At 39.2% G+C, this 22616-nt stretch overlaps 2 protein-coding genes across 9 annotated transcripts; both read right to left on the reverse strand.

The window, feature by feature from the left end:
- Positions 1–97: 97 nt before the first annotated feature.
- Positions 98–14749, reverse strand: LOC120305441 (centromere-associated protein E-like). Of its 8 annotated transcripts, none has more exons than XM_039337289.1 (12): positions 13774–14749; positions 13265–13383; positions 11035–11169; positions 9838–9955; positions 8865–8915; positions 7232–7309; positions 5934–5990; positions 4618–4677; positions 3315–3379; positions 2666–2747; positions 1367–1425; positions 98–591 (listed from the first exon to the last, which is right to left on the reverse strand). In XM_039337289.1, exons 2-12 carry the CDS (start codon positions 13312–13314, stop codon positions 402–404), a joined length of 945 nt encoding a protein of 314 aa, XP_039193223.1. In that variant the 5' UTR covers positions 13315–13383; positions 13774–14749; the 3' UTR covers positions 98–401. The 8 variants fall into 8 exon arrangements, with proteins under 8 accessions (XP_039193223.1, XP_039193222.1, XP_039193226.1 ...); XM_039337288.1 differs by having other exon boundaries at positions 13589–14749; XM_039337292.1 differs by lacking the exon at positions 13265–13383.
- Positions 14750–14895: 146 nt separating this feature from the next.
- LOC120305431 (Krueppel-like factor 1) lies at positions 14896–21497 on the reverse strand. The gene is made up of 6 exons (XM_039337255.1): positions 21410–21497; positions 19591–19747; positions 18242–18309; positions 17781–17836; positions 16344–17214; positions 14896–16025 (listed from the first exon to the last, which is right to left on the reverse strand). Exons 1-6 carry the CDS (start codon positions 21495–21497, stop codon positions 15850–15852), a joined length of 1416 nt encoding a protein of 471 aa, XP_039193189.1. The 3' UTR covers positions 14896–15849.
- Between the last annotated feature and the right edge of the window lie 1119 nt (positions 21498–22616).

The following is a 22616-nucleotide window of genomic DNA, read 5'->3' on the forward strand; positions in this document are numbered from 1 at the left end:
AATATCCATCGGTGTTGACAAATTTGCCATCAGTCAATTGCAAAAGGCTGCTTTATTTGGAATAGCTTTCATCCTGTGATGATATCTGTAACACCATCAAACATCCACATCTGCCTATCCTACGTCCTTGGAAAGGATTCAATAGGTAGACAAAAATGCCAAACCCAGTCTGAATATCTGGCTGACTGCAATGAATCATAATAATAAAGTTGTGATTCCAAATTGAGAGCAGATAATTTAGTCTGGCTATTGTAAATAAAAAACAACAACCACATAAAGGAAAGTTGCACAGTAAACAACAGATATGGTTCCTATTTCAGGTAAACAGAGAAGTTTGTGGCGATTGTTATTCAATTTTATTAAAGGTCATTAATGATATGTGTGTAAGTGCCTTCAGGAAGCTAAAGGGGAAACAACCTCTTGGACTCGATGTAGAGCAGGGGTGTTGAGTGCCGCTGCAAACATGGCTGCCTGGAGTACCTGCCATGAAAGAAATGGAGAGGCAGAGCTAACAGCAGGATCAGAAACAGGACTTTGGCCAAGGCCCACAACATCCTCCAGGCAGCCTGGGGAGTTGGACGTAGGAAAGATCTGCACAAAAAGGGGAAAGAACAATATGTAAACAAAGGCACAAGAAGAGGATCAAATACAGCTGATGGTTCCTAGTGGAACAATGAAAAGGTGGATTTATTTTTTCTTCATTTTTTTTAACATTGATTTAATATTGGAATAATGCTATGAGGGAGCCATCTCTTTTTTTTAACCAATGAAATTGAAGAGTCATCACTTCTTCTAAATTATAGCCAATGGAGAGAAAAAAATGGTAAAGCTGCAATGTCTTGTTTTTTTAATCAGTTCAGTAGGAATTTTAAAAGGGGAGGGGATTACCAATCAGAATAACAGGCCACAACCAGAGCCAAAGCAGTGGGAGGAGCTGAAATCTAGAATGGGATTTCTTTATTTCCATCTGGTTTATTCATGGGAGATTAACAGCTTAAAGCTGCAATACAAAAAATGCCTAACAGTATTGGGATGGGGGGACAAAGTTTAGATTAATTAATATTCAAACACATTAAATTAAGCTGTATACATCATGTAATTCAGCTTTCAGTCTTCTACTAATCTGGTTAAAGCTCATTGTGTGAATACAGTCAATGCCCTTTCCTTTCTTTCCATCCCCCCACCTCCAACTCTTCTGCTTTTTGTCTACCTATTTTACAGTACCTGCATGTTTATTTATTTAGACTTCTTTGCCTGCCAACTTGCCAAGATGACTCTATACAGTTTACAGCTGTACAATTAAAATATTGTATAAAATGTTAAAGTGTTAATAAATCATTTCTCCAATAGTCCATCAGTCACTTACATGGATGAGCAGTATTCCTTAGAAGTAATTCTGTATAGTTCCAGATGTGGAAGTCTCTTCTGAGAGAATAGGAAAAATAAAATGTGAGTTACAAGAGTTCCACCAAGCACACTGTTAAGAATCCTATGCTCTCTTCCAAAAGCAGTCCTCAATTTATAACCATTTGTTTAACCACACTTCAAAGTTACGACTGCCACAGAAAAAGTGACACTCTGTCCTTAGAATGACAATTGTCTCCTCACTCCCACAGTTACAGAAATGCAATTTGAGCATTGGGCTACTGCTAGCATTTACATTTGTTGTAGAGTCTTGTGGTCACATGATCATGATTTGCAACTTCCCCAGCAGGCTTCTGACAAGCAGAGTCAATTGGAGAAGCTGGATTCGCTTAATGACTGCATGTTTCACTTAATGATCACGATTCAAAAACTGTTGTAAAATCAGGTACAGTCACATGGCGACTACATCGCTTGCCATCCCAATTATGGTCATAGGTTGAGGACTACCTGTAGTGGAGTGCAAAAAGGAGTATTCTTTGACAGTTTCCTTCCCCGTTAAGAAGCAAGAATAAACGGGGAAAAAGTGGCAAAGATGGAGGCCCTCCAAAGACAAGGATTTGCAGCTGTCCTGGGCTGGCTCTACAGCTGGGTGATCAAGTACAATTGCCAATCTTGTTGATACAGAATGGGACAACTCACCATGGTTAACTCGCTACAGGCCAACTCGCCATAGGACAATTCAACAATTCAATTTAATTATTTAAAATAATTAAAACAAATATTTTAATTTTTTGTCATTCACATTTCATTTTGCCCTTCTTTTTGCATCCTTTCTTTAATGATTCTGTTCCACCATTTCTTCAATATTAATGTAACTCTTGTCCCATGGTGAGTTATCCCGCAGCAAGTTGGCCATGGTGAATTGGTCATGGCAAGTTGTCCTAGACCCTCGTGGACGAGTATTAATTTGCAGCTCTGCTCCAACATACTTAAAATGATTGCAAACCCTATTTATAGAGGACATGTCAGAATTTCAGGGTTCCTGTTAATACAGATTCTTGCTTTATCCCATTGCCTCTTCACTCTTGAAATTGTGTTCAAGTGCCATCTTTTTTTCTTTAAAAAAAAGGAAGATGGCAGTGTTAGAGCCTCTTTCATAGTGACTATTCAGAGGGAAATAGCAAAGTATCTCAAGGCAGGGAACTAGTTGGAGAGGCCCTGGCCAAATCATCCAGAGTTTTGTATTTGGAAGAGGGTGGCATTAAGGACAATTGCAACCACCCAATCACATACTTCATACCATCTGGTCGCACACTTGTTCCTCCCAAAGAAAGCCTCCTGCCAAGGTCACCATTTCTCCAGAAAGTGCATCTTTCTGCAAACTAAAATAGAACACAGTAGTAAAAAGGCAGGCTATGTTTTCTGTGTGTATAACTGAAGCCTAGCAGAACAGGAGAGAATACAACTTGGACAGAATATCTTGGGACTTGCAACTCTGTAACTTATTCTTGCTTTACCCAACTTGCCTTCTGGGTCTTTTAAGCTGCAGATTAAACTAATTTTGAAGTCTCCAAAAATATCTCGTCTCTTATACATGTACGCGTGCGCGCACACGCGCACACACACACAAGCACACAATGTTTCTTGCAAATAAATGCAATTCCACTGTCAAATGTAGCAAACTCCAATAGTAATTCCAATCCAGGATGTTTTCAATGAGAACATGTGCTAAATTTTTATTTATTTCCAGCCTATGTACATTCCCAAGACCTATTTGTTGAGATACCCTCAAATGGATATTATTGCTATTCCTATTTTACAGATGAGGAACTGAGTCCAAGAAATTGTGACCATACTCCTTTTGGCCAAGATTTGGTCTAAGTCTTTGATGCTCAGCTCATTAACTGATCATCATAGCCAACTAAGAGGATTGATTAGGTCATCCTTACAGTGCTATTTCCTGTTGAACTTCCACCACATTGTCTTCCAAGAAGGTGATACTTCGGTGCAGTTCCTTCATTGATTTAGAAAGAAAATAACACTGCTTTAGTCTTTCATATTTTTCTTTATCTTAATTTTTTACACTAATTCAGTTAAGCTTCAGACTCTCCTGAAAGCCCTGAGATGGCAGGATATGGGAAGAGAGATTAATTTGAAGATCGCTAATCCTTAATAGTTTATATTGGATTGCTTTATATGCCATCTGATTCTAACTGAAGATAATCTAAACCTGAAATCAAAACTAGAAGAGGATTTTTCTAGGAATTTGGCAGACACAATTTTCATCATAATCTTCAACTTTTATCTGTTATTTCAGCACTTAGATTGCTGTGGCAATTACAGGTAATCCTAAACTTATGGTCTCAGTTGGGACCAGGATTGCTGTCATAATTGCTGTGGTCATAAAGCAAGATGTCACATCACCACAACAACATATGATAGCAATCCCAGCACTCCCCACTGAGTCATTAAACAGGAATTGCGGGTATTTAAGCAACTACCCACTCCAACTCAAGCCATTCCAGGCTTGGTCCCTCCAAGCCCTGAGCCTCTGTAAGGTAAGGAACAGGCTCCAACTCCCAACACAACTGGTCCCTCCCCCCATGTCTGTATTTTGGCCAACCTGCACTCTGCCTTCTGGGGTGGCACAAGTAGCCCCAGCATTGTGTGACTCTGGAGCTGCTAGCCCTGTCCTGGGAAGCCTCAGTTACCAGAGTCTGTCCCAGCACGCATTTGGTTGCCCAGCTGCCTGCTCTTCCAGTTCCCTGCACCAACCTTTCACTTTTTGCACCCAGCCACCACAGCTGAAGCAGAAGCACTTTGCTGCCTTTGCTATTTCCTTTTCAGACCTTTGGCCTGTTACCCCATGTGCCCCAGCTTCTCTGGTTTCCTAAACGTGGCTCCCAAGCCTGCCTTAATAGCACTAAGCCACAGCCTCTATGAAGCCCCAAGCAAGCTTTTGTTCACCCAGTTGTCTTCTCTGCCAGTTCCCCGCACCAACCATCTACCTTTTACACCCAGCCAAAGCAGAAGCGCCTATCTTTGCTGTCTTTTTTTTTTTTTTTTGTACCAAGCTTCTCCAGTGTACATTTTCTAGGTCTGTGTCTTCTTTTAGAAAGCAGTGCAGTGCCCCGTTTGTTTCAGTGCTGATTCGCTTTTACTTTGTGATTCCCTTTGATCATGCATAGATTCTGTTGGCTTCATATATGTGACATCTCTGTTGCAGGCAACAAAGCCTAAAGGGAGTCCTACCTGGCTCTTCAGAGACAGCCCCTGGATTACAGTGCTCAGTTTCTCAATATGCTGCTGTTTCTAAAATGCCAAAAATCAGAAGACTTTTATTCTATTTCTATGTAGAAAAAAAAGAGAGCTGTCAACCTTGCATACTTTGAGGGAATGAACCTGGAGGTGCTTCTATGCTAAAAACTCATAATATTAATATATAATTACTCTTCTAGAAGCTGTAGGAAGAATTGCAATTGCTTTGTAAACAGGCTTGCTGTATTATACTTATTTAATGTTAATATATTATCAAAATATTAAAATACCTAGCTAACTACTAACCAGTTTGCTAAAATATAAATGACTGAAAAATATAGGTTTTGAAATCATAGTAACATATTTATGTTCTATTATTCTTTTATCAAAGTGGTACTTTGGGAATCATAGAATCTTTGAGTTGGAAGGGACTTTAGAAACTATATAGTCTGGCCCTCTGCCCAGTACAAGTTCCTCTAGAAATGCCACTGACACTATCCAGTCTTTGCTTAACAACATCTGGTAAAAAAACCTCAACCACACCATGGTAGCTTGTTCCATACAGTGAGGAGGTTGATCAGATATTAGGCGGACAAAGGCTCTTTGTCCAGGCTTTCTTGGGTTTGAAGGAGAGTGCATAATGAAAAGTGAACAGAGGGGAGGAAGGTATTATATTTTTTCTTTCATAATTCTAGAATTCCGAATGATCTGGTAAGCCTGAATGTTGAAGATGGAGAGGAAATCAGAACATGCAGTGATAGTTTCGACTGCTTTGAATGAATTTGAGACAACTTCATAGGGCCTGGGTGGTACTAGCAATTAGTTGTAATGGCTGTATAGTGTATAAATATGGGGTGCAGTAGGCCACTTAGTACCTGTTTCTAGGGAAAAGCAGTAGAAGAAGCTATTGCATTAATATTTGGGTTCCCAGAAGCATCAGGCTGGGCTTTGTGGGAAATTAACATTATATACTATCATTGTCTCCAATTCTTATATTCAATATTTCCACAAGGCTAGTTTTATTATGAATAAATGGACCTTTTAGTCTTAGAAGCTGCTCCTAAGCAATGACATATCTCTCAAATTAAAGTAAGGATCCAGGAAGTAGCAGCTGAGAGACGATTGAACAATAGCCCTGCCTGCTGAATAACATATATAGGTTGTGAACTTTGACAAAAGTGACTATTATAAAATAGAGAGCTGAAAAATAATCAATCCCCGCCTTGACTCACATTTCTCAGCCAAAGACCCATGATTAGCTTGCTGTCAAAAACAAAGGAGCTTTGAAACCAGAAATATATTTGATTTACCTGCCTGATCCTCTCATACTTTGTCTGCCACTTAGCTTCCCATTCGAACAAGTGCCTCTGTGTTGGTGGGAAAAAATTATAATAATATAGTTGCAACAACTTGCAGTCTTCAAATGCAAAGACACAGCCACAGCTATGAGCTGTCCCCTAAGATCTTGAATATCTTAGATTATTTCTGTCCCAAAGGTGGGACACAATTGTGGAGCTCCAGTTTCAATACAGTAGTTCTCTTTTGTCTTCAACAAGTAAGTAAGCTGGTGAGAAACTATATTCTCAGAACAGCAAGAATGCGTTCAAATACTTCACACATGAAATCTTGGAGAGATTTTTTTTCTTACCGGTAGTAGCAATAATTGCCCTTCTAAACACTGCTCTTTGCAAAGCAAAAATGTTCCACCTCAACAACACACTTTAGGCCATGCCATAATGTATTCTGCCTCAGTGCTTCACCCTACTTCTTAAAGTACTGAGGTGCAAATCTCTTCTTGATTGACAGCTCATATCAAAAGAAATGCCCAGGGACTACATTCTTAGAGAGCAGCAAAACAGGGCAGCCTCTCCAGTGCATAAAAGCAGAGGCTATTCACTTTGCAGTTTTGCCTCATAGCTTCATCAGAAAGAAGTGTCCTTTTAACTTTATATATTCCTAATAGGGACATATTCCATTATGATACTTTGGGGAACAGAAGGGAACCAACTAGGGCACAAAACCTCTGCTCCATGCTCAAAAAAAGCTCATTCCTTTCTCCCCGCCCATGAGGAGACATACAGAGATCTCCTATCTCCATTCAGATTTTTCCCACTTCCTGGTAAAGAACAGAGGAGGAATTAGCAGACCTCCCATTTCCCATGCTTTTCACTGCCCAACAGCTACAGCATCTAGTTGTAGGGAATATGACAGCAGTAGAGCACTATTAGTTTAATAACCTGCTTCATATGAAAATCCTCCCACCATAAATCTTACCTTGTCTTAATAAATCTGACAGCTGTAGCATGTGGCATGAAAAACAAATACATAAGTGTATAACTCCTCCTGTCTGTACAAAGTGGATCTTTTCTTGTGAAAGAGAAGGGACAGTTACTCAAAGAATCAGAACTATATTTAGTAAATAAGTGTGTGTGTGTGCATGCGCGCGCATGGGCTTGTGTGTGCATAAAATAAGTACACAAGATAACAAATCAATGCTTAGGATTTCTATTACTCTACTACCAAATTCTGTGATCATTTTACATTAGTTGTATTGATTTCCTAGTCTAGTAGGTCTATATAACAAATATATAAGGTATGGGAAAGTTACCTTCAGTTCATTGCCTTCTGATCTAAGTTCCTTCTGAACATCTTTGTTGTACTGCTCATCCAGCTGTTGCTTGAAGACCTGTATGTTATGATTGCAAAAAGAATCCAAAGTTTTCATAGCTGGGAAGAAGGCAGTGCTGTTATATGGGCTCACAGATAGATGGTTAGGAAGCAGGATAGTGGTTTCTTATTTGATCTTGCACACTTTTCCACATCATCTGCCCTCTCAGAGATGAGCCAAGAACAGATTCTCCTAAACCAGGGGTCTTTGAACTTGGTCCTTTTATGGCATGCGGGCTGAGGAATTCTGGGAGTTGAAGTCCACAAGTCATAAAAAGGCCAAGTTTGAAGATCCTGTCCTAGACTAACATGTCTTTTGTATCTGCTGAGGCTCTCACATTCTGAAAAATTAGCAAATGTAGTATCTTGTATCAAAGACAATTCTTAGTTCAGATGCCTGCTCCCCCATTTGTTTCAGAAAAGGGTCCCTCTAAACCAGAGCTGGCCAATCTGTGTCCAACTTAATATGGTTTGGGAGAATGAGAATAGCAGCGGAAGGAAAGAGATTTTCTAGATTTCTGAAATCAGCAAAGATCCTGAATCCTACGTAAGATAGGAAATTTAACCATATCTTTATAAATCTACCCTCTGTAGCTGATTATTTAGTCAGATTACTGCATTAGTTTTTTTGGTCTGAATTTTCAGACTCATTTGAATTAAATTTGAAGCAAGATTAGATTTATGGTGTCATACAGTTCCTATATGTGCAATCTCCATTATGTAATCACATCTTTGACCTGTGAAGAATTATGAAATGATGCTAGATAAGCAGCATATATCCAAAGATGTTTGGCTAAGTACAGTTCTGATATATTATCATGAGTTGGTATCTTTCTATTGACTTATTGAGTCTTGCTACATGCTGGAAATTGCCATCCAAGTAAATATTATTCCAAATTCAGAGTTTGCATTGCTGACTTATTCTCACCATTCTCACCAGGTTATAATTGGTTTCTTATTTAGCAGCTGGTGTTTTGCATTGATTTCTAAGGTTCTACCCATTCCCCCCTTCCCACCAAAAGGGGAAGCACTTCATTTATTTTTCCTGGCTTCCCATCCCTGCTTTTCCACCATTTCTATATATACCGTACTATCACTGCTACGTGGCAGCAACTAATCAAATTTAGCAGATCTTCAAATGTCATGCAGGGACAAATCTAGTTAATAATTGGATGGGAGACTAAGACTCTGAGTTGGGAAATTGGGAATCTTTTTTTTTTGAAGGAGGCAATAAGAAACCACTTCCATGAAACTGCTACAAAAGTTACATGGGTTTATCCCATAGGGTCACCAGGAGTCAAGTGGCAGGTACAATGCCCAATTTCCATTTCAGGTTGCAAATTAAGTGCTGCATATTCAAATATTGGTTAATGGAATTTGGCATATCTATGACATCAATTTATTTCATTTAGTATGGCACTGGTTTTTTTGCAAGTTTATGTTTTAAGACTTATTGTACTTGGAGCACAAAGTGATAACCTTAAGCCAAAGTTAATCACTTTATTTTATAGTCAATTGAAGTTAAGAATAAGAGCAGCAATCTTCTTGAACTCTGCCCTATCTCAAGTACTCACCTTTTTTTCCAGTTCTTTAACTATCTCAGCCATTTTCTGATTTTCCTTTTCCTGCAATTTAGCAAACAAATGGAACAGTCTAAGCCCTGCTACTCAGATTTTTTTGAACAATTTTAGTGTTGTATTGTTTTTCTTATCAGCACTATTAACATTTAGAAATTATACTGTGTAGCACCTTAGAATATTCAGCATGCTTTATGCAATTTGTGTAAAGCCAGTATTGTTATCTTGAAGACATGGGGACTACAGCTAAGATTGCTATTAATGAATTCAAACTTTTATTAAACTTAGCACTATTTTCTTGATCTGAATGGCCTTAATCTGAAATTCTCCAAAAAGGTAGAGTTTTTAAAAGAATCCAATCCCTATTGCATTTCGCACAGCAAACATACCAAAGGCAAGTTTCGGATTCTCATCAGCAGGCAAGTTTCAGATTCTCATCAGCAAGATGGCATGGCCAATGAGAAAGGAGTATCAAAACTCTTGTCCAAAATGTTTAGAAAGCACCAGAATGCCTATTTTTAAAGACACTTTTTATTTCTTCAAAATGTTACATATCAGATAGGATAATGAAAAACCACATACTGGAATGGATATTTCTCTAGACGTAATCAATTTATTCCAAGGTATTTAAAAAACGTTGTTTTAGAATGCCTAAATTTGAAGGAGAAAATGTATTATTGGTCATCAGAAATGAAGACTAAAAACAGAACATTGAAACAGCAATTACAAAAATTACAAACAAACAAACAACCTTTATTGGTTCCTGTTAATCTACAGAGCCATTCTAACACCAACTTCTTTCTCCCAGATTACAAATTGGCCAAAGTTTCTAGAACACCATGTCACATAACCAATTCTCGTATCTCCACCCTGAGGCATAAACACAATAGTATAAGGAAGGAAGGAGGGGAAGCTGAGGACCATGGGGAGAGAATGCAGAGCTCTTAAATTGGTCCCCTGAGGGGCTCACTTGTTTGTGGATATGCAGCTGGCGTTGACGACTTCGGTTCTGATACTCCTGCAGAACTTCCTGGATTTCTTCCAGCTCCTCTTGCAATGCTCGAGTTTTCTTCTCCAGGGACTTAAAACTGCAAAGGAGAAAAGGGAAGGTATCCTCACCATCTCCTATGCCAAAATTTAATCCCAGAAGCACCCTACACTTGCCAGCACACTGAGCTGAGCCTTCCTACTTCCTATCAGCTAACCTTTGCAAATCCTTGCAGTATTCTTTGGTTAAATCACCATGAAGAAAAACCTCTACAAAAATGGCTTTAAATTTAGCCATAACAGAATAACAGAGTTGGAAGGGACCTTGGAGAACTTCTAATCTAGTCCAACCCCCTGCCCAAGCATGAAACCCTATACTATTCCAGATAAGTGGCTGTCCAGTCTCTTTTTGAAAGCTTCAAGTGATGGAGCACCTACAACTTCTGAAGGCAATTGTTCTGTTAGGAAATTTCTCCTTAGTTCTAGATGGCTTCTCTCCTTGATTAGTTTCCATCCATTGCTTTTTGTCTTGCCTTCTGGTGCTTTGGAAAATGGATTGAACCTCTCTTCTTTGTGGCAGCCCCTCAAGTATTGGAACACTGCTATCATGTCACCCCTAGTTTTTCTTTTCACTAGACTAGACAAATCCAGTTCCTACAACCATTCTTCAAATGTTTTAACCTCCATCCCCTAATCATCTTTGTCCCTCTTTTCTATACTCTTTCCAGAATCTTTACATCTTTTTTATAATGTGGTGAGCAAAACTGGATGCAGTATTCTAAGTGTGGTCTTACTAAGATTTTATAAAGCAGAACTAATATTTCACATGATCTTGATTCTATCCCTGTTAATACAACCTAGAATTGTGTTGGCTTTTTTGACTGTTGCCACACACTGCTAGCTCATATTTAAGTGATTGTCTACTAGGGTTCCAAGATCCTTCTCACAGTTGTACCTGTACCTATACCTGTACAATTGATTTTTCTTTCCTAAGTGTAAAACCTTACTTTTCTCTACATTGAACAAATTTCAATGTATTTCTGGTTTTTGACCAAATAGAAAAATGGGAGGCTGAATTCTGAATAAATAATTTTCATGGGACCCCATTTTCTCTCCAGCTTTTTGAGGGATCAGCAACTGTCAGGAAAAATTGGGAAGAATCCCCATGACAGCCTCTCACCTCTTAGTCTGCAGCAAGGCACAAAGCTGGGACTGATGTCTTAACAGTGCTTCATATTCCTTCTGCCAGACTTCACCGTGAGCAAGTTCTTCATGGATCCATTCCTGTAGCCAAGCATTCTCATCTTCAAAGTTCCTGAGTTTGTAGGGGAGAAAATTGATGAGGAGTGAATTTGAGGCATTCTGGTAAATCAGAGAGGTTGCAGAAGTGATACTTCCTGTCCAACTGATAAGTGTGAAAAGCAAGAACTAGATGTTCCTCCAAAATTGATGAAAAAACAAGAAGAAAATAAGAATTGCTGCCAAGAGGCCTCCAGCAATATTAAAGGAGCTGTAGGAATGTCTGGCAAGTAGTAGTTATGTACTATACAGGACAACAGTCTCCCATATTCTTCATATGTCTGGGCTATAGGGTAGGTAGGGTGACAAGATGGAAATCTTTTCTTACAAAGAAAGACATCCAAACCTGGCTCCATTTTGTAAAATCTATATCAAGTCTGACAAAAGCATGTGGGAAAATGTGTTATAGTCTGAGGAGAGCAAGGTTGAATTTTTTTGGCCATAACCTCAAAAAGTATGTTTGGTGCAACAGCATGCATCACCAAAAGTACACCATACTCACAGTGAAGCATGGTAGCACCATTATGCTTTGGGGCTTTTCTTCAGCTGGAACTGGGGCTTTAGTCAAGGTGGAAGGAATTATGAATATGCCAAATATCAATTTTGGCACAAAACTTTCAGGCCTCTATTAAAATGCTGAAGATGAAGAATTTCACCTTTCAATATGAAAGCATGCCTCCAAATCAATAAAAGCATGGCTTTACCAGAAGCTGATCAAAGTTTTGGAATGGCCCAGCTAAAGCTTAGACCTGAATCCAATTGAACATCTATGGGATGACCTGAAGAGGGCTGTGCACAGATGACCTCACAATCAGACAGATTTGTAGTACTTTTGCAAGGAAGAGGGGCAAAGATTCCCAAGGCAAGATGTGCCAGGCTGATAGGCTCCTACTCCAAAAGACTGGATACTGTCATAAAATCAAAAGGTGTTTCAATAAAGTATTATTTAAAGTTTGCATTATTGTAAGTTTTTTATTTTTATTTCCACCCCCCTAAATGTCTTGGACATTTTTTGTACTCTTCTCCTGACTAATGCATTCCAGCAACGAGATCCCTTTAATGCTTTGTAAACATAGCAGATCATGACTTTTGCTGTAAGAGGCAACTGAGTAACTGTATAGGGCTTGATCAGTCACTTTAATGGATGGCAGGTGTGCACTGACTACTATTTAACATCAGTTTGAATGTGATTCACATTCATATTTATAAGAGGGTGTGCACACTTGTGCAACCATGTTATTGTAAGATTCCCCCCCCCCATTTTAATTGAATTGTACAATTTACAGTATATGTTAAAAGAGGGAAAAAATTCTGAAGTGATTTATCTTGGTTTGATTTTTACATCTCAAAAAACTTGCATTTCAACAGAGGTATGTACTTTTTATATCCAGAGTTCTTCCTAAAGCTGGATTTGTTTCTTCTTTTCTTATACACTATGGGAATATTCCTTCTCATACTCATTTAAAATTATCGCCAATCTTTTCTGTGGCTGAAAATTCAAGGTTCTGTGTTTATCTAAGCGTTTATCTGTATATAAATTGGTAAATACATCCTGTCTGCTCATTCAGGGAAACAGCTGATTATATAATGTGAATCAAGTCTCCCTTCCCATATTTCTAACATGATGTGTAGTGGGAGAAAAGCTTCTTTGGCTAAATAGGGACTAAGTGGAAACAAAGAGATTGTTTTATTGCTATTTGTCCAGGAGCTGAAGGCAGTATACATAGGACATCTCCCATTTTGTCATGAGTAAAGTGAGTTGAAAGTACTGTTGGCTTATTTGGTCAGCCAACTCCATGGCTGAATGGGAACCCAAACCTGAACCTGGATCTCTCTAATCCCAGTCTAGAATGGTATCCATCAAACAAAACTGGGTCTAGGCCCTTCTATCTCTATGAAAAGCCCCAAATGGTTCCACTACTGGTGATGGTATTGCTATTCCTGTAAGAGACAAGTGTAAATATTGTATCTAGTTTTACCTTCATTACCTCCTATTCAGTATGCTAAAGATGTCTGTTTTCTGTAACATATTTCCCATGGCCTGACAGATCCCATTTCACAATTAGCTCTTTTTCATAATCAGGCTGCAAAGAAAAGCTGTTAAAACACACCCAGGACTTCTTTGCTTGAGTTTGCTGCTTTGACTCAGTGCCATATTCATGTCCACAATTCCTTAGTTGGGCAATTTCTTAAAGAAAATTAATACATTTGCAAGCATGAACTGGCGACCCTGAAAAAGAAAATATCAAGCTATTCACGCATTTATAAATATTGAACCACTTTATCAGATGACACCCCAAAATTGCTGTTTCTGTGATCCAGTGCATACATAAAAACATGTTACAAAAATAACATTTGGAAGAATTGGCTTGATATATGTCATATTTTTGTATGGCCAATTTACATGTTTGTGTGTGTGTGTGTGAAACTGATACCTGCCACTCAGGGACAGATTCATCAGGACATCAGTTAGTGACCACCAAGCCAATTAAATAGACCTTCTAAGAGTAGCTCCCTAAGCCAGTTGCCATCACATAGGAACATGTTGCTCGGCAACCAACTGCCAACCATTACCATTCTACCTTCCAAATGCATCTCAAACATAGGGCTAGTTCCTCACATGCTGTAATCCCAGAACCTGGGATTGTCCTGGCAATAGCTTTTTCATTGGCTCCTTGGAAAATTGCCTCCGTCTCACATCCAGCAGACCACGAGTGACACAATTTTAGATAATTTTTATTGCCTCAGTGAACTTTCCCCTTTTAGCCCAGCACTCTAAGGCAGGCAAAATCTCTTAGGCTTTTTCACCTATTATCTTGGGGAGACATCTGGAAACTGCAGCAACAACTTTGTGGCATTTCTTCCAGAACTGTAGGATAAGCAATTTCATATTGAAGTGAGCCCCAATGACATGCCAAGGGACTCTAGGAATTTATCTCCACCCCATCCAAAAACCCGGGGCCCACGTGTGTTAACACCACCAGACTTCTCTTTAAGGAGAAAGATACAGATTGGTTGAGCTCCCTCATGGTAGCCTGCATTCTCCCATTGCAAAAACAAATCCAGAGAGAAAAGAAGTGGCAGACTGCTTGCTAAAATGTCTGTTCTCCTATCTCACTGACCAGGGGTATCCTTTCTTGGGTCTTTCCAGGAGCGAGAATATTAATGCTCATAACCACTGAGGAGGGGAAGAAAGGCAAGACCAGCCAGTATTTGGAGGTGCCCAAAAGTAATCTTTCGGTGATTATTCTGTTGTTGAGGAAAAGCTGAAATATTGGCTCAGCTGCAGCTTCTTCAAAATCATAGGAAAACCTATTTCCTCAAAAAAAAAAAAAAAAAAAAAGGCTGCAGCTTTTCTTTGATACAAAGAATAAGACCTGTGGCAGCTCAGAACAGCCAGTAATTTTTGTTTCTTCTCAAAATTCCAGGTTTACGGATGATTGTTAGTTATCTTGGAGCTACATCTAAGCACTCAGATAACAGCTGAGACCTTTCCCAAATGTCTCTTGCTTCTCATACTGTATCAGCTGAATAGGAAGAGCAACTATACATTGCTGGATTCACGTAATACAACAGGCAATCATTTATTATGCATGGTTTATTGAATAAACTATACATAATATACCAAGCCATGACCATGGAAGTCATACCTACTGGGTTGTATAATATTATGCCAGAAATATGCAATTCATATTTTGACTTAGCATTGTGAACCCACAATTAAAGTAACAGAACCAAACCATTTGACATTGGATGGTGGCCTTTTAATAATCGCAAGATGTAGACCTTTCAGCAAGTCTAATTTGCATAAAAAAATTACACTCTTCAGCACACAACTGTTAAAAAAGGAAAGTTGTGTTCTCCTTCACATCATGGTTGTTCAGTTCAAAAGATACAAAAGCATAATAAAAAAGGAATAATTTGATACATGCAGATGTGTCCATTTTTCACCAATAAAACTATGCCAGATACAATAAAGGAACTCCTTTGTTCCCTTATTTTTTAGCCCAGGAAAAAGGACTACTCCATCAGCTCCTTCAACATTTGATCCTAATAGAAGATCAAAATAAATCTCATTTCCAGGATCTGCCAGTGAGGGAAACTTCAATGCCTTCATTTTAATACTGATAGCTATAGACCCTAGCCCTTATTCCAATTTCATGTATTCAGAAAATATATCTAAGAATGCATTAGACTAATTGCGTTGGCTTCACTGCTGCCTCAGATCCCTTTCTCATATCTCTGGCATTAAACCAAAGTAAATCATACCTACAGGAATGTTTTAGGCTATGGAAAAAGTGATCTCTTCTTAATGCAAGATCAATGAAATATAAAAGGTTCTTCTATAGCCTAGATGACAATAGCTTTGTGGTCTTAGAAATAACTTGAATGCTATTTAGTAGGAAGAGAAGAAAAAGATACAAGAATGCCCAATTTAGGTTTCAAAATATGGGTATCATGTTTTTTTTAGTAGTGATAGAATAACACAGCTAAAACCCTTCAGTCTGGGAGTCCAACTAGGTAACTAGTCTCCATTACATTCTCTTGGCTAATACCCCAAGGGACAAAGGCAGGTGTGCCTTCTTTGTAGGAAATGGAAACATGCAGAGATACCTCCCTCACCCCACAATCACTATCCCACTGTGAGGTTTCCTTATGAGTTAGAATATCTATTGCAATCCAAAATGTTTATTTGTCACACGTGTCTCTTCAAATGTAGAGAGAGGTGATCTGAACGTGAGAAAGCACGTTGACAGAGGTGACACTTGAATGGACGCTGTCCTGTGTGTTTACGATAATGGCGAGTCAGCTCATCTGAACGGGCAAATTTCCAACCACATCCTTCCCAAGTGCAGTGATATGGCTTCTCTCCTGTAAAACAGATAGTACCACTATGTCCTTTTGCTATCATTGGACCCAAAGAGGGTCATTATTTTAAGTTACACAGTTAACATTCATACAGAATTTTGAGGAAATAAGCAGCCCCAAATTACAGGATCTCCCACTTCCTCCTACCCCAACACAGGGCAAGGGGGCCAACCACATAGTGCAACATCCAAACTTTAGATATTCAGCAGACACAGCAGAAGACTCAACAGACGAGCAATTGCTAAGATCCCAGAGCAGAGGATAAAATGCCCCAAGAGCCAACGTACAGCTACACACAGCCTCTATATCTTTTTTTCTTACCTGTATGTGTGCGAAGGTGAGCCTTGAGATGGGAGCTCTTGGTGTATGTCTTCCCACAACTGGGATGACTGCAGATATGACTAGCAGGCCGCTTGTGGGACCATTGTTTGTGTCCTTTCTTAGGCTTGGCTATGGCTTCTCTAGTAGGTGACGGTGGTTTCCTGAAACCAAGGAGTGGCAAAGCATGGAGAACAGAATCTGTCTGGTACATTTGAACTCGGGCTTGATATGGGTTATGGGAGAAAGGATGGTAACCATTCAGCAGACTGCAGTGTGGCAGCTGGGAAGCCACTGCAGCTGGTGGAAACTGATTGTAAGAAGCATGTTTGCCTAGCAAGTGAGGACTTGGCTGTACATAGGCTTCACAGGTTACATGATAATATTGCCCGAGAGATTTTTGTCTGGGCTCCCTGGGCTGTTGCCCTGCTGCAACAAGAGCCACAGGATCTCCCTGGGCAAAGTGTGGCAATTGATTGTTGGAAAATACTAGACTCTTATTGGGCTCTATTATATCCTGGGAATAACTGGCTGGGATCGGGGCACAGTTCACAGAGTTCTCTTTTAGCAGGAACTGGACTTCCGAGCTTGAGGAACCAGGAACTTCTGCAACCTTGAGGCTTCCTGGGAGCTTTTTGCTGACTTCCTCCTCAACTGACACTGTCTGACAGACAGCAGACACTGAGGTCTGGTCCTCTTGGTCAACTCGAGAAAGACTGGCATTTTGCCCTGAGGTAGAAAAATTTTTTAGGAGAAAGTCAAGGTCCCAATAGGCTTCCTCATGCTCCTGCTTGACATGTTGGATCCCTTCAGGTTGGTTTGACTCCAAGAACTCCAGAGATGGAGTTTCGGGGCAGTCTTCTGTCTTCCACCACTAGAAAGCAAGTAAATAGCTCATGAAATAAATTGCATTCCAGGTATGAAATGCAGGTAGAAGCTGGTGGGAAGTAAGCAGATTCTTCATACATTGTAGTAAGTGCCTTTCACTAATTGAAAGACAGAAGCAGGTTACAAATGTTCTGATGGATGAGCTTCAGAAACCAGGGCATAGGCTGAAGCCTGCCATCAAGGTAGAGATAAGAAGCCCATTATCACAAGACTGCATAAGTTTCTGCCTTACAGTTGGGAGAGGCTGAATGTTAGTTATCTCACCGGGCCTTAGAAACAGGCAACAGAACCATTTACTACTCAAGAGACTTTTTTTCAGGCTGGTTCTTAGCATCCTATGGTTATTCTACTCTAGATTTTCAAGGACTGCAGATTAGAAGAGTAGAATATCCAGCATTTATTCTTTGAAGACCATCATATCATTGTAAGGATTGAGTAAATACAGTAGAATAAAACTATTTATGATCTGTATATTATTATAACAGGGTAATTAATACAGAAGCAGCAATTTATTTCATTTCTTCCCAAAATTGGATCCGACACCATAAATACAGTATCTCCACTGCTTATATTCAGGCTCTGACCTGCAACTATAAAATTATGAGATGCTAGAAAGGAGAAATTAAAAACATGAACTCTATGCTATAAATGCAGATAAGACTAGGAAAACTTAGTATTAAAAGCTAATTAACATTATAAAACTATTTTGTGAATAAAAACTCTTTACATACTAAATATGATGCCAAAGTAACATATATATAACTCTTATTAAGGTTATGATTGGTAAAATATAGAGGACTAAAAAAATCAAGCAAAGAACATTTAAATAAGAAGAAAACACTTACTGGGACCCTAAAACTTAAAATAGTACTACTAATAAATAGTGTTTATTATTAATATTAATAGTGTTAATAATATTAGTTTCCTGTGTGAAGCAATGGCAACTAAAAGACAATCTGCAACTCCTCTAGGGATTATTACAGTTCCTCTACAATAAGAAAAGCAAATCAAACTGTTCATAGAACCAGGGATACTGCTACCAGTATTAACAAGTAGAATTATAGGAGCAGAGTGCAAGAGGCTATAGGAAAAAAAATCCAACAAATTTGTGACGTGGAGTTTCGGGTTTCTCCAGGTCAGAGGGACAGATTCCCATCCTATTTTTTGAATTCCTTGTTTTCCTGTTCTGTTTTTAAAATAAGATCAGCCTGAAGATGAATACTGCACACCACATGCCACATTTTACTGGACCTGAATATATATTTATCACTCAACTATTATTTTGTAAGCATGTAATATTTTTCTTTATGGCTAAACTACATTTTTTAAAATTAATAGTATGGTTACTGTACAAAAACATAACCATATGTATACAATTTACAATATAGCATTTCAATTAAGATATAACATCTATAATACAATGGCTTCTGCTTGGAATTTGGCCATTTTAAACTACACAATGGCTATGTTTTTTTTCTTGTGACTTCTGCTTTCCTAGTGGAACAAGACCCCTTTTCCTCCCTACCACCAGTAGAACCTTAATCCTACCACAATTAAGAGTCAAAGGACAGGTGATAATTGTTTGCAATTTAGGCAGACAGTATAAATGTCTCTTCTTCTATACAGTTTGTTCCAGTCAAAAACATGGAGAAACTGACTTTAAAAATAAGCTATGATACATAATCAATGTAAGACTAATAAAGCTATGCATGCATTGCAAGCTAGCATGAAGTGTGAATTCAGCTCTTACAATTAGCTTGTGGTTTAGCCAGTGTGAGGCTTAAAAGCATAGCACTGTACTCAGTTTAAATCATGATTTAATTATGAATAAATGTGTCTTACAAACAATAAATACGGGCAATGAGAGAAGGGCCATTTTGTCCCTTTCACATTGGTTACAGGATTATATCAATAGCTGTGATAATCTCCAGCTCCAGAAGACTTCAGGGAAGTTCCTTCTGAGAAGCATTATATCCACTGATTCTACCCCACTGATTAGACTTTAGCTCTGACTAGTTGTGTGGGTCATTTACCAGGTCTGCACACATACATCTCTTAATTTAAGGTGAGAAAAACATCCTAAAACTACATGACATTATCTCTCCCAGACACACTTATAATCATGAAATATTTACCTAACATGCAAACTTTCTACACATTTTTGGACTGAAGCTTGAACAAGCACAAGCACTCCAAAATCACCAACTTCTATTTATTTAATTAGCATTATATCCTGCCTTCCTTTCAGAAGGAAAACCTGGTGCCCAAAACTTTCTGTTCGACTACTTTCTTTATAATGGGGTAAGGCATCCGACTTGAAGAGTACTTATCAATGGTTTCTCATTAAAGTGGAGAAAGATACCTCTTCAGGGATGCCACAAGGAACAGCTCTGGTCCAATAGTTTTATTAATCACTTGAATGAAGACGTGATCAAATGTGTAGATGACAGAAAATTGGATAGAAATGCTACTGTCCAGAAAACAAACAAAAAACACATCTTGATGGGTGGGGAAACGGGCTGAAAATAACAGAATGAAATTTAGCAGAGACATTCCAGCAGAGCAGCTGCTGGAATTGGGTATGTCTAGTTTAATGAAGAGAAGGACGAGGGGAGGCATGATAGCAATGTTCCAATATCTCAGGGGCTGCCACAAAGAAGAGGGAGTCAAGCTATTCTCCAAATCGCCTGAAGACAGGACAAGAAGTAACAGATAGAAACTAATCAAGGAGAGAAGCAACCTAGAACTAAGGAGAAACTTCCTGACAGTTAGAACAATTAACCAGTGGATCCAGAAGCGGTGAATGCTCCAACACTGGAAGTTTTTAAGAAGAGACTGGACAGCCATTTATCCGAAATGGTATAGCGTTACCTGCCTGAGCAGGGGTTGGACTTGATAACCTCCAAGGTCCCTTCCAACTTTATTATTATTATTATGGATCATCGCACAGTCAGCCAGATGTTCAGACTGGATTTGGCATTTTGTCTACCTATCGAGTCCTTACCCAGGACCTGGGATAGGCAGATGTGGATGTTTGATGGTATTACAGATATCGTCGCAGGATGGAAGCAGTTCCTAGTAAGGCCGCCTTTTGCAATTGACTAATAGCGAATTTGTCAATGCCAATGGTGTTCAAGTGGTGGTCCAGTTGTTTTGGGATTGCACCTAAGGAGCCTATTACTATTTGTACTACCCTTGCTTGCTTTTGCCACAGTCTTTCTATTTCTATTTGTAGGTCTTTGTATTTTGTTATCTTCTCCAGTTCTTTCTCTTCTATTCTGCTATCTTATTATTATTATTATTATTATTATTATTATTATTATTATTATTATTATTTGCAAACTTACTCAGTCTGGAGTCAAAAGTACAATACATGAGTATTGGATGGAGGATGCCTACCTTGTTAATGGTACTTGGGGAAAAAAAATTAGTGGGTTAGAAATTGACAGTAAAGTGAATACAAGCCAGCAAATAAATAGCATGTATTTGGATGATCAGAAAACTAGAAACTGTATCTGAAGAGAAATCAAAAAGATGGCTATATTTAACCTTAGAAAATATGACAGAACAATAATATGATAGCATTCTTCAAATACCAGAAAGACTGTCATATTGAAGAAAATCAAGACTTGTTCACTCTCATTCCAATAAGGAATAATGGATTTAGGTTACTGGAAGGCAGATTACAGTCCAATTTAAAAAAAAAAATGCTTTCTAAGAGGAAGCAAAACAGTGAAACCAGTTCCCTAGAGAGAGGTTAGATTCCTCTGAATTAGCTGTGTTTAAGCAGAAACTTGACAGCCCTCTATCAAAGATGCCTTAATCTGGATTCCTGCAATGATAGAACTGATAGGGAAATCAGAATAGCAGCCTGTAGAAACCATGGATAAATCTTCTCAGGAAATCTCAGTTAGCAGCATGAATCATGTAGAAGAGCCTCAGGTACCCAAGAATCTTCCCTTGGAATCCTCTCCCACCTCATTTCAAACTTTAATACAGGTAATCCTTGAGTTATAATAGTTCACTTTGTGACTGTTCAAAGTTATGACATAACCAACCCCCCCAAGTACTTATGACACAGTCCCAAAGTTATAAATGTTGCAGCACCATGGCAGTTGTTCACCCTTACTGCAATATTTGCTCTGCCTATTCCCCCCTCCTGTGGGCCTGTGAATACTCACCTCGCAAAGATCTAGCAAGTCTTTGGTTTCTTGGCCTGCTTCGGTGCTTCAAGCCTTTGGTGTTTTCGCAGAGAATAGAGGCCAACATCTCACGCTACTGATCTTGTGTGATCTCATGGTACTTTAGGCCTCTGTTCTCTGCAAACGGAGGCCTTGTCAAGATCTGTAGCAAAAGATTTTGCAAATGGAGGGAAGACCTGAAGCATCGAGGCCTTCCCTCCATTTGCAAAGACTTTTACCATCTTTGCAAAAAGACTTTGCTGCTAAGAAAGGAAGCTTGGACGGGTGTGTACGTCCCTCTGGACCTCCATTTACGGCAGCAAAGACCTTGAGAAAAGACTTTTGATGCACTAAAGGGAGGCTCAGATGCACACTCCCCTCCCGGTCTCCATTCTTGGCAGCCAAGGCTTTTTGCAAAGATGACCAAAGGCTATAGGGACACAATCTCTCATCCTTGCAGACCTCAGCAAAACCATGGCAGAGAGGCTGTAGAGAAGACAGCTCCCTTAATCATTGAGATCTACGTAAAGTAAGGATCTGGCCAGGCAGGAGACAGGAGAGGGGGAAGCATGAGATATCTCAGTGGATTAGGGGAGGCCTTGGGTGGTTGGAAGCATTACCCCCCCCAGGCCTTCCCCACCCTGAGATATCTTGCGCACTTAATGACCCACGTATTCGATTAGCAAATGCGTGGGTGAAAGCAGGGAGTGATCATGGTCATGTGATTCACTCCTATGAGTCCTTGGGTTACAAATGTAATTGACAGGCTCCATTACATTCGTAATTCTAGGATTACCTGTAAAGAGGAATACAGCAGGCTAAAAGCAATCAGTATTTAGAATATGAGTGGAGCAGGGGGCTGCTACCATCCTTTTTGACTCACAGATTCCATTTGAGGGAGGTTATAACCTGGGTCTTTTTTTGCATTTTTGAGGCTTGGGGGGGCCTTAAGGAAAAAAAGGGTTGTTTTAAATCTGAAGTGATTAAGTCCCCCATTTTACAAGTTTAAACTCCTGAATCCTCTCTCAAAACAGGCCCTGTTCCCACAGCACAGTTGCCTGTATGCCAGGCAAAGTCTGAGGCAGCCATTAAGCCAATGGACGTGATTTACACCAACTCTGTCATCGTAGCAATAATCCTTTGGGTCACATAATGGTTTCTTTTAATGGTCCATTCATTTCCCAGTAAGTGTTCTGTGAATGGCCTC

The sequence above is a fragment of the Crotalus tigris genome, unplaced genomic scaffold (assembly GCF_016545835.1).
Source record: "Crotalus tigris isolate CLP2741 ecotype Arizona unplaced genomic scaffold, ASM1654583v1 scf7180000017673.840971, whole genome shotgun sequence".
In the NCBI taxonomy this organism is placed as follows: Eukaryota; Metazoa; Chordata; class Lepidosauria; order Squamata; family Viperidae; genus Crotalus; species Crotalus tigris.

What these genes read in the sequence shown, in the direction of transcription:
- LOC120305441 (XM_039337289.1), bottom strand. Translation starts at nt 13,314, where the DNA reads ATGAATATGGCACTGAGTCAAAGCAGCAAACTCAAGCAAAGAAGTCCT. An exon ending in GCCTTGCTGCAGACTAAGAG is followed by an intron (nt 9,956 to 11,034) that starts GTGAGAGGCTGT and finishes TCTCCTTTGCAG; the next exon opens with TTTTAAGTCCCTGGAGAAGA. An exon ending in AAGGAATACTGCTCATCCAT is followed by an intron (nt 592 to 1,366) that starts GTAAGTGACTGA and finishes CTTTTTGTGCAG; the next exon opens with ATCTTTCCTACGTCCAACTC.
- LOC120305431 (XM_039337255.1), bottom strand. Translation starts at nt 21,497, where the DNA reads ATGTTGGCCTCTATTCTCTGCGAAAACACCAAAGGCTTGAAGCACCGA. An exon ending in ACTTGCTAGATCTTTGCGAG is followed by an intron (nt 19,748 to 21,409) that starts GTGAGTATTCAC and finishes TGTTATTTTCAG; the next exon opens with CCCGTTTCCCCACCCATCAA. An exon ending in ATATAAGCAGTGGAGATACT is followed by an intron (nt 17,215 to 17,780) that starts GTATTTATGGTG and finishes CTTGCTTTCTAG; the next exon opens with TGGTGGAAGACAGAAGACTG.